The 12454-nt window shown below is 32.8% G+C and overlaps 1 protein-coding gene across 5 annotated transcripts in view; it reads left to right on the top strand.

Moving 5' to 3' along the window:
* Window positions 1-12454, top strand: part of LOC128677585 (high affinity cAMP-specific and IBMX-insensitive 3',5'-cyclic phosphodiesterase 8) — a 130471-nt gene that overhangs the window by 55628 nt on the left and 62389 nt on the right. For 3 of the 5 annotated variants that reach the window (XM_053758538.1, XM_053758541.2, XM_053758540.2), the window contains one exon: window positions 10653-10741. In XM_053758538.1, the coding sequence (XP_053614513.1) occupies window positions 10653-10741 (89 nt within the window). Of the gene's footprint in view, window positions 1-9649; window positions 10015-10646; window positions 10742-12454 lie in introns of those variants that run through there. The other 2 variants (XM_053758539.2, XM_053758542.2) reach the window with 2 other exon arrangements.

The following is a 12454-nucleotide window of genomic DNA, read 5'->3' as shown; positions in this document are numbered from 1 at the left end:
CGAGGTCGTCAAATTTATCTGAGGATTCCGTCAACTGGGACTATAAAATAGGTCCGCGGTGCCGATCGATTGAATTAAATGTTTTTCTACCGGCTACTGGGACCGCTAATATAAATTGTATAATGAAATTAAAAAAATATATTGAAGTTACCATCATACCATTAGGTGCAATATTAAATTCGTCAATGTTCTTGTTACCTACATAAGTAATTAGTTCTAAATCGCAATCATTAATCCTTACTTAATACATTTAAGTAGATACGAAAAAAAATCCCATAAAGTGACGACGTTCAAATAAATAACAACAAAATAATTAGTCTAGTGAAAAGAATAATTTACAATGGTTTATTTGATATATTTTTTTAATAGTCTGTGGTGTACCACTGCTGGACAAACAGGCATGAGGCTCACCTGATGGGAAGAGGTTACCGCAGTCGGAATAGAACTTTTCACGCCCCTTTTAAAAAACTCCATGTGGAAGTCTCTGGGGAAAACCATGACAGACCAATTATATTTTAAATTAGTCAAAAAGCAAGTGTGGTGACTTGAGAAACTAACGATATAAATTGCAATGTCTAATGTACGTACGTGGCATCTCTCGCAAGTTGTCTGTTGTCGTGCTTATACTGTCCCTCCTCCAGCTTCTTAAAATACCTTCTTTCTTTCTATTATACGAGTATAATTACAAACACTGGTGTCAGATTTTGCAAGTTGCCTAAAGACATCTAGTTGTAAGTAGCCGCATATCAACAAGTATGCAGGTTTCCTGTTGCCTTCACCGGAAGCAGGTGGTGGTCGTTGAAAATACGTACATGTGTCAGATTGGTATACAAACTCATGTGGCAAGAATAATCGAACGTGGGACCTTTCGGTTCACCGTCACCGCTTCAAACATTCAAGTCTAAATTAATTTAATTTGTTCGCTATTTGGACGAAGAAGAATATTCAATGGCACATATGGTTTTCTTATTTGTATTGTGAACCATGTGCCGAAAGTCGTGTCACGCACCCATTAGCAAAGATCTTCAAATTGGCTTATTTTTGTCACAGATAACGAAATCTTCTTTTGTAGATACACGGATGATCAATAATATATGAGATAATCGCCAGTTATAAAACACGCTAACAATTTTTGGTGTACTTTATTACCTTTTTCGGATTTGTTATGTGTATGTAGCGTCGAATCTTGAACAACTATCAATTTTCTTTTTGTGGACATTGAATTTAAATATGTAAATAAATAAAAATATTTTTTTAGTATACATATATATATATATATATATATATATATATATATATATATATATATATATATATATATATATATATTTATATATACGTACATACGTACTCAAATATTATTATGTATCAATAGAACCTTTAGCTCAAAATGGTGTTGTATCGCCACGCATTTCAGCTTGGTCCTACCATGCCACTATTATTTTACTAAATTTTAAAAATTATAGCATAAATAAACCTTGCCATTTTTTGTTTTTTCATGCTCAAACCACTGATCACAAAGATATAAATCATTGGGTCGACGACTCATAATTTCATGACTAAGAAATATATATTTACGTATGTAATCCTAAGTCGACCTGACATTCAGGTTAGATCAGCGATATATTTCGTAACCATTGATATATAATACTACTTTGATTAATAGTGCACACCTGGTCACACTGGTTGTACGACTGTACTGAACTTGAGAAGGATCGAGTTTCAGGGCTGTTCCTCGCATCAGTTTCTTTTTTCTTAACAGTTGTCATCAAACTTCTGAGTCCTCAAATGAACATGAGATCATCATACTTGTTTCTCAAGTTCAGATCTATTCTTTATTTCATACATATAACATACAATTAAATACACAAGCCAAACTATAATTAAAAATAATCTTCCAACGCGCCACAGCGTTTCCTCACTTTATGTGTGGATGTAGAGAAACTTTTCTAAGCGCTTTTTGCAACTTTACATAACTAAATACAATTGATGCTACTATTTAAAACCGGTGTAATTTTATAAAAAGTGATGTAGCGTTTTATTTATTAAAAAGCTTAACCATTTTTATCGCAGATTTTTACAACTCCAAAATAACATTAATAATAATTTTGACAGCCCTATTGGAGTAAGTGCAGACAGCAATGCACTAGGCAGTCGCGCCACGTGATGTGGTTAAGGCCACCCAAGTGTTATTTAGTTTATTGTATCCAACTTGGATAGAAGATTGAAATTGAAGAAAGAAAGCAATCAAGAAAAATACTTGCTTGCAGACAACAAAACGTTTTAATTTCGAATTTTTGATCCAAACCTACAGTCTGAGAGTATAAAACACATTTTTAATGAACTACATGTGTTTGCCATTGTAATCGTGTAATTATGATTGGTTCATAAGCTCTCAGTGTTGCCAGCCAAGAGCACACAGTGCTCTCATTTAATTTCTGCTCTATATAGATAGACTGTGTATTATTAATTTGCATTCATTTATTCATATCGAGTGTATTATTCTTAACACAAAAAAATTCTACAGCAGTGGCGTAAAGAAGCATTTCATCCCTAAACTTTTTTTTTACTTTTCCCATATTTTTATTTTATTTTAATATTATCCGGTTGTAAAGTATAACCTTAGTACGTACATTGAATATTTCGTCTTTGTGCGTAATGCTTAATATATCGAATGTTAGGGACGCGTGTTACTATTGCGACAACGGTTAATATTATAGTTTCAGCTGTTAATCTAACTGATTTTTCACATAGTAAATGGTCAACATCATAAAAAATCGTTCCAATCTATACAATATTTATCTTATGTTGTAAACGTCATATCACTCTTTTCATACGACATCACCGGAGGATTTATTGGCAGTAAATCATAGTATAAAACAAAGCAGCTTACCGCTGTCTATCTGTCTGTATGAATGCTTAGATCTTCAAAATAGCACAACGGATTTTGTTGCTGGTTTTTTAAATAGACACAGTGATTCAAGAGCAATACTTATATGTATATAAGTTGTTATAATATTTATATGTATATAAAATATTGCACCCATGCGAAGCCGGGCCAGTCACTAATAAAGCTATAGTATAGGTTTTTTTAATCAAGCTCACGAGGTACGTCTATGCAACGGAGCAATGTAGTCGCGCCCTTAGTTATTGTATTTTTTAAGAAAATAACTAATTGAAATTTAAGATACCCTTGCTTCCTGATCACGAGGTCACATACTGTGTTAGTTGAAGTTGCTTACATCATCGCTTCTACTAGAAATGAGTTGGTGGTTTCCCAAACGGATTAACACACATTTTAGGTACACACATACTTAGCTAAGGACACTCTCAATATAATTAACTGTCAAATAAAAAATATAAAATTGGTTTAACCGTTTGGCTGATATGATGCCACGGACAGACGTACAGAAACACGGACACGTTAAACTTGTAACTTACTTCTTTCTGTCGTCGGAGGTTAAAACAAAATAAAAATCATATCTCGCTATGACCTTGGCTAAGGAAAGGAAGAAGGAAAGAATATCATCCATATATCTATTATTTCACCTATTTTCCACACGGCTGACAATAGCATTTCATTAATACCGTGAGATAAGATAGTGACGTCATAATTACGTTTACTCCTATCAGTGAGTACATACCTAGAAGACGACTTATTTACCTACGTGATATTGATAATGGGGATGAAAATTGGAAAATTATGGTAATAGTGCAATAGTGAAATTAAAGTTACAAGAATTAAAATATATGATTGAAAAAACATTGAAGCTAGAAAAGGGAAGAATAAGCCAAGAAGGGCATTCATAGATAAAATGAAAGACAAGGCAATAAGGGAGGTAAAATCTGTAGCAGGGCAGAGTAGAATGGAAAGTAATCCATCGACAATAACCTCGTTCAAAAATGTTTAAATGATAAGCGATAAGTGAAACTAAATAGAAGCCTGTTAAAAGTTCTCCCTCGGAAGCCAGAACTAAATATTATATAATAACTATGTTCATGGGAAAAGAATGAAATAATAAATGTAAGATTCAGTAGCTTGGAAATTTAATAAAGGAACGTTACCCGATATCGGGTTGGACGTAATAATTTTGAAGTTATTGGTTAGAATGGAACAAATAGTTCTGGGGAAATATCCGCTTGAAAGGTTTCAGGAAAATCTTTTCGGCTCTTTACGAATATAAATATTTTTTTAAGGATGCGAAACAAATCACACTGATTGTATAAATTAGTGAAATTCCCACGAAAACAGTACTTTTCCGGAATAAAACTCTATGTCCTTTCGTACTTTAGTTAAGAGTAAGGACTTAAGGGTTATTTACAAAAAATATTTGATAAGATAAAGCTTGAAGAGGTAACATACATTTTCTTTGTAATATTATTGTAGCTAGGTTAAATATCCATCCATATTTAAACACTATAAGAAATAATCCTGTGTTTAATAACATTTTAATACTGTGGTTTAAATTATACAAAGAGAAATATATTTTCTTTTCTGACTTAAGTATTTGAAATTACCAAATATTGTAATAACTTTTAACCGTAACAAAAATTAGCTATAGGAAAAAATTTAATATCCTTCTATTAAATATGTCACAACAGGGACCTTTGTATGAGTCTCACATCCGATATGTAAATATAACTTTGTTCGATTATTACGGTAATAAATTTCCTAATAAGGCGTTAATCATTCATTCAATCATCAAGAGCTACTTCCGCATTACTAAGTTTTCTTCTCCACTTTTCATAGTAGCTTTGAGAACCGTCAACTCCACTTTTCACGCAGATTCCTTATTTACTAGTTCTGTAAGGTCAAATCGTTGTATTATGTTAAGATACTAATATAGAGGACAGGTATTTAAGGTTTTTTTGTAATACTTACACTAAATGGATCAAAGTTATCTAAAATAAAGATTTATTATTATTTTAGCCCGACATTTGTTCCCCAGGTAATTAATTTGTCCAAAGATTTTATTTTCATTACGAACTTGTTCCTAATTAATTTTAGAAAAAAAAATGTTCTTGTGAAAATATAAAAGTTACAGAATTAAGTAAAATATTACATTCAAAAGTCTAAGCCCAAATTTGGTAAAAACTTGGTAAAAAAAAAAAGGAATTAGAGATAAATTTTAGAAATTAAATGAAATATAACTTTTGACAAATGTCATTTAGATATTTGCCTTTGTCACTAAAGATATAAGCAAAAAGTACCAGACAATAGAATAATTTTACTTAGAAAACAGCTTTTCGAATTGAAATTGTTACAAACTTTACCGCTTGGAAATAAACTTCTAGCATCACGAAATAGAAGTACGATGTCGTCTGAGACTTCCAAGAAGTAGCAAAGCTCAAAAATATTACCTGCAACAGTGAATGGTAAATTATAAGGACAAAACTTATGAAACTTGGTCTTGAAAACATACCTATACCTTATAGAAGCTAAAATAAATTAAAACTGCAAAATATTAATCAACGTTACGTTTTTAGGTTGACCTAATAGATCACTTCGACTACGAACACATACTAGTCTTTTCATCTAAACATCATATTGAAACGAAATAAAAACAATTCGAAACAAAACGGTGCCAACTGAATTGAAGAAGAACCGAATTGTTTAATGGAAACGGTTTTAAAAACGTTATTTAAAATTATTAAATTTTCCGGAAAAACACACACACAGAAAAATGCTGAAAAAGAAAAGCAATACCATGAATAGAATAAATTAACAATATCAACAACAATGCACGCCGCAGGTCGTTAAGCAAAAACGGTAACTATAACCAGTTTTAAAAAACGCTGTGGTTTAAATGTACAGGAAACTTTCATTGCTGACTACAGAATTGCATTCTAAAATTACAAACGATCTTCCAACTTTTGTGTTAAGTTGTAAAGATTGCAAAGAATCTTCCTGCTGAAAACGAATACACATTAGTAGATTTAATTCAAATGTAATTTATAGTAAGAAAATAACTGCTTAGAATAGCTTTCCTAGAATTTGTACAAATAAGCTTCATCGTTATCAGGAATGTATCCATAGATAAAATAAATAATGTATCTAATGTTTTGTCTAGCGCCCACAGGATTTTCTTCTTGCAACTTGATCTAATACGCTTTTTCGATCCCCCGTAAAAGCCTATTAAGTAAAAACATATTTCCTTCTACCTACATCTGCCTACAAATGCCAGTAAGTAACCTGATACTGGTGTACATGCATATGTTTTATGATTAAGTAAATTTTCTACACTTTACTAAATTTTAAGGTTAAGTTCCAATCGGAGAAGTCCCTTAAACTCATCAATGACAATAACAATTATTTCCTGTACCGTTATTATCACATCATGAACGAAATCCGATCTGCTCAACGACGTCACGGCTTTGAAGTCGAGGTCAGATGAACCCCAATGGAAATTACCTTTAATTATCCCTTCTAAGTTGTTCGTAACTCAGGATAATTGCCACATTATACTTCGGTTTGACCTTTATTACAGTTTATAGAGTTGCCTGCGAATTGTTGTCAAGAATTGCGAACTAAACACGCGAATGTGGAAAAATCCTGATTAAAATTAATGTGATATAAAAAAATGACAATATTAAAATAGGAATAGGAATAGGAATAGGAATAGGAAGGAACTCGCACACAGAAAGGCTCTTCAAGGTTTGAACGTTCTAATAATAACGGTCGTTTTGCATCCGAAAACGAGCTCATAATAAAAAATGGCATTTGTTGCACACATCATATGCGTATTCAAAATAATTCTTATTGGATTTGAAGCAAAATCTATTAACCATAATCCTCAGACGAGATCTACTAATATATTTTCAAGTCGTGACATACTCAATCAGACATAAATCGACTTCGGATAGACGCAGACAGTTGATTATCAGCAGATTTATGTGTGGCGTCCACTAATCCCGAAGTCGTACTGTGCAAGGCAAAAACATGACTAAGTACTGTGCAAGGCATACATATAATATTTCTTTTGTTGTATTGCTTATTTTGTATTTGTAACTATATCCTGCCGGTTGACTGGAAGAGATCCCTCCATGAGATATGTCCACCTTTGATAGTGCTTTTTCTGTTTCTTGTGTATCTGTCTTTTCTTATGCAATAAAGTTATTTCGTTCAAACAAATAATCTTACGATTCATTCAATTGGTTAATTTGAATGGATTGTTCCGTGCTCTATGGATTGTACAAATGGTGCCATAGTGGCTACTTGACAAGACAACATACCTACCTACATACAGTTATATACTTACTCACACATAGAAAAAACGCTAATGCATATATTCAGCAAAATCATATTACTTTACCTATATTTTACCGCGCGATTAGTTAGTTCGTAGCTTTGGTAAATATTATTTAATTTAGAACATGATGTGATGTGATTTGATTTGATTTTGTTACATTTTCCGAATGTCACATTAGCATGCAATGTCTAGTCAATAAAAAAATGTCTTTTGGTCATTTATTTACTACCTACTCCTTTAATGGGGTCGATAAAAATAGTGAATAGTTAGGCATTTTGTATTTGTGTGTGCAAAAGTTTAACCGACGACATTCGCAAATGTCATGTCTATTGAAATGTTAATGAATTCTTTGTACATATTCTTTTTTTCATATTTACTTATTAATCTCTGTGTGCTAACACAGAAATTTATATATATATGTATATATATATATATACTTCTCCTGTATGTACAGCTCAATGACAGAAAAAAAAAACAAAACAAAAACGCAAATGTCGCTTTTAAAAAGAACTGAAGTAATGAGGTCGGAGTCCGGGCGCGCGCGACCTATCCTTCTTGGACGGCGCCTCAACACTATGCTTATTTCTTTGCAGTAACTAGTTAGCATAGGACTTTTACTAACGATTGGTAAGTACCTAATTTGTCATGTAGACTTTACCAACATCACAGCATCTGCAGAATGTACGTACTTAGCTCCAATTGCAGCTATAGCCTGAAGCCATTCATAACCGACTGACCTTGCCCTATCCGATTACAAATGCCCAGTCTACTAAATACAACATGCAGAAATAACGGCCTTAACACGTGGCGTTACGACACTAGTCCGTCAGGTTTTGTTGTCGACTGTACTTCGTAATCGTGGTTCGTGACAGATCAATCTGAGAACTCACGAAACCGGTCTTGTCGCTCGATAGTAATGACCCATCAGCGCCATGTTTGAATTTTCACATGTTTTTATATTGTCTTTCCTTTACCCGTGTCTGATTCGAAATGCACATTTCACAAAATGAACACTGCTCAGTAAATAAATATGCACTTTGCAGAATGTGCTTTCTCGATTGTGCACTTCGCAATATGAGGTCTTCTCAAGAAGGAGTTTCTGAAACATTTTAGTCTAGGTTTACACATGAGGACATAGAAAGGTTTTTTTAGAAAGCGCTCTTTTTGCGTCAGACTCGTTTACGTAACATAAATACATGAACAAGGAAATAAGTTTTTTAATGAATCAAAGAATTAAATCCGTTTAAAAAATAATAAAGCAAAAATGTGACGTCATCGCTTTAGTCTGCAGCAACTTTCTCAAATAATAGAGCTCTAGTACAGAAGGGACTAAATGGTGTTATTAAAAATATTTCTGTTACAAAAGACATCCGCAACAAGCTACGTCATTTTAAAACTGTTTAAATACTTAACGTATGTAATCTAAAAGGACTTTATGATCCGCACCTAGCTCAAAAGACACACAGCGGAGGCGGCGATTCCCCTCTGAATGGCTATGGATTCTTAGAAAGTGATTGTATTATGTTTTATTAAATTATTACAATAGCTTACTTTTCAAATTAGAAAAATAAGAAAATATGTTTATTGAACAAAAAAATCATAAACTTTGTTGAAATACTTGATCAAATAACTCGTACTTAAACTTTGAAATTTTGCCACAGGGCAGATGTCTAGACAGTGCATTTTATCGCCACTTCTATATACTCAAAATAAGATGTGGGTGCTGATAAATAATACTGATGATGATATCAATTACAAAAACACAAAATAACAGTGCATTTGCAGTCAAAGCGAATACTAAGAAAATAAAGAATATGAATCATCGTTTATCTATTTAAAATATAGACGCATAATATATACCAGTTTGAGAGTTTGGTACGCATGAACTTTTAAGATTCGACCCAAGTTAAAAGAGCCCATTGGACGTCAATACAGCTCCATTAGACCTGATTCACTGGATCTTCAAAATTAAAGCCTATATATAAACCTAGGTAATACAAATGTTTAAACAACATGTAGGTACCAAGTTTTTAGCTTTCGCATTCAGAGTAGATGAGGTCGAGTATTGAAGGTCCAGTGTGTACTAGACTGTTTGAGCTTTCGAGAGCATGTGATATCCCTCCCAGCGACATTGTATGGCCATCGTCCTACATTCAGGCCAGACCCCTTCTTCGATCAACTGTCTCGAGTTGACAGCATTACCTAACCGACCGCTCTACAAACTCGCGAACAAGTTTGCGCGCGCATAAACACAACCTATATCTTAATCCCCTGTAATAAAGTTTAAGAATAAAACAGCTAAATGTAAATTAAATTTGTTTATCTATTGCTGTTTACGTTCGCATGTCGGCGATCGTCATTTAATTAATTTGATATTCGAACGCGGCATAGCGCTGTCATTTCTTTCGGTTGTAATACTTTTTAAACATTTGTTAATCGAACCTTGCATTTGTTTATAGATATTATAGTCATTTTGCCTTCAACTTTTTTATTAGGACATAAAATCTACTTTTATTTTTTACTGGCCAGTACTGCGTCATAGATAATAACGAGTTTTAAATTTAGTGAAAGCTAGATTCGTGAATTTTGGATGCGTATCGTAGACATGACTTCATGTGTAGTGGTTGTATTCTGTGCTTAGTGAAAAATAAATCTGTGTTATTGTGATAAATAATGTGTGAATGAAAAATGTTGGCTGGTGAGGAATCCAGAATTGAATTTGTGAAAAAATGGTTAAGCCGCTCTATAGAAGAAAGAGAAACAGGTTATTTTATCAATTACAAAACGCCTATACATATAATTTAAAATAACGAAGTTAAATGCGTATTAATAGCATTGTTTACAAATAGTTTGGCCAGTGATATCATATAATTACTCAGCACATTAACGTTTCTATGAATTGATATAATAATAAAAAATACATATGCATCGGTTCAGAATTCAGATTAATTACTTGCATTTTTCCTCCAATTTCACAAGTAGGTTAGATAATACTTCCTTAGGTTTGAATATTCAAAAGTATTGGAAATACGTTATTATACCTAATATTTACCAATACATCATCAACAAAATTTAAAAGCTTATTTCTTTGTCCATGGAGTTCCTTCTATGGATTCATATATATTGCCAAGTGTTTCACTTCTTGATACTCCTGCTAGCTCTTGTTCTTCCTGCGCCCATTTCTATTCCCAAAGAGGATTGACGTCAGGCAGGCGGCCGGTTGTAAAATAATAGCCCAATCTTTAAAAATATATTTTTGGCTGAGGACAGAGAAATGAAGGCCTTCGAATATAATAATTTCGAGTCTTTGTAATGTAATTGGCGAGCCTACATCTTTTTTATGAAGATCTTGATAGTTAATAAGTATTTTTTCATTTATATATTTAATTACTATTGTTCCAGGTAGCTCGAGCGGGTCGCCCGGCGCACGCGCAGGCCGGCGCTCCTCCCTCGCGCTCACCCCTGAGGATGAACCCCTAGTGGATGTCGCCGTAAGTACCGACCATGTGTCTTAACTTATTGTAATTTCGGCTCCACACTATCGGCGAACTCGGACAGATGTCGTCGCGAAAGCACAAACATTGATTATCTTGTATGAGTGCTTTTATTTACCGCTGCAATTGTATCTAGTAAAGTATAATCACCTGCGGTATTTTTTAGTTTTATTTATCTTTATAAATAAAACTAAAAAATACCGCTACTTTTAGCGGCCAGTCCCGGCTTTGCTCGGGTAAAAACATAATAGATTATACCCCTAAACCTTCCTCATGAATCACTCTATCTATTAGTGAAAACCGCATGAAAATCCGTACAGTAGTGTTTGAGTTTATTGCGAATAGACAGATAGACAGACGCGGTAAAGGACTTTGTTTTATAATATGTAAGGAAGTAATGATTTGGCCAGTGCAAATTGCAATCTGTCATTTTTCGTTGAAGACAAATATTGTAGGGAAACATACAGAGTTTCATAAATAGATTAAATCAGAGAATGCCATATGGCGTTAAGTCCAACAATTGTACATACTTTTTTCTTTGTAATTTTGTGCAATAAAGTTTTTAAATAAATAAATAGATCTTAGTGCGCTGCTATATCTATGCCGAACACTATATATATGTTCCTTTTTTTAAATATTATTTTATTTGAACTAAAAATCTCACATGTAATAAATATTTAACATTTTTACTTATAAGTATTTGATAAATATCCAATTAATAATCGAATGAATTAGTAGTAATCGAGTGCGTCATAATGTGCGTAAATCACAGATTTTTATAATCCTTTATATTATCTGTAGATAATCCTACTTTAAATTAATCCTAACATCCTATATAAAAGCGATAGTGTGTACATTGAACAACAGATTGACCGACCCAAATCAAAAAGCAAATTCGTCATTATTAAATCGTATTATTCTATGTTTCGCAATATACTCTAGGTAACTTTACATAATATATAACGACTGGAACTTCAAAACATATTATATATTTTTTTATTTTAATTAAATCCTGGGAACACATACTTATAAATTAACTGTGCCTGGGATACTATTGCGTACACTTTTCTATGATAAAAGGAGTTCATGTTCTGCCGGTATATACGTAACAAATACATTCAAACTTTCGCATTTATAATGAGAACCAAATATGTATATTTAAATTAACGTAAACTCATATACATATCTCTACTTTTATTGAAATTAAAAGTCAATATCTTTGTATGTAGCAAATGCATCCTATAAAACAAAGTCCCCTGCCGCGTCTATCTGTCTGTCTGTTCGTGATAGACTTGTAGATTTCACCAATAGTTAGTGTGATTTCTGAAGAAGGTTTAGACGTACCTATAATTTATTATGTTTTCACTCGTGCGAAGATGGGACGGGTCGCTAGTTATTTTGTAAAATAAATTTCATGTTTTACAATTTGAATAGATAAGTTCCTAAACTAGGTGCCTATAGTAGCACAAACAAATAGACACGTTGCAATTTTACGATTATAGTCACCCATTGAAAGTTTTATTATATTTTTTTATTGTAATTGTTTTCCTAAAGAGGTGCAGATACAATCTTTTATGCATTTAATTATCACAGCGTCTTTGGAAGTTAATACTACAGTTAGTGCTATATAATGTTCTCTATCAGTTGGTCTAGTCTGTTCACTCGCGTGACATATTGTTTTAAAACCATGATATAAAAAACATACGATGA

This window comes from Plodia interpunctella, chromosome 18 (genome assembly GCF_027563975.2).
Source record: "Plodia interpunctella isolate USDA-ARS_2022_Savannah chromosome 18, ilPloInte3.2, whole genome shotgun sequence".
Classification (NCBI taxonomy): domain Eukaryota; kingdom Metazoa; phylum Arthropoda; class Insecta; order Lepidoptera; family Pyralidae; genus Plodia; species Plodia interpunctella.
This window is presented reverse-complemented; position numbering and strand designations above follow the sequence as displayed.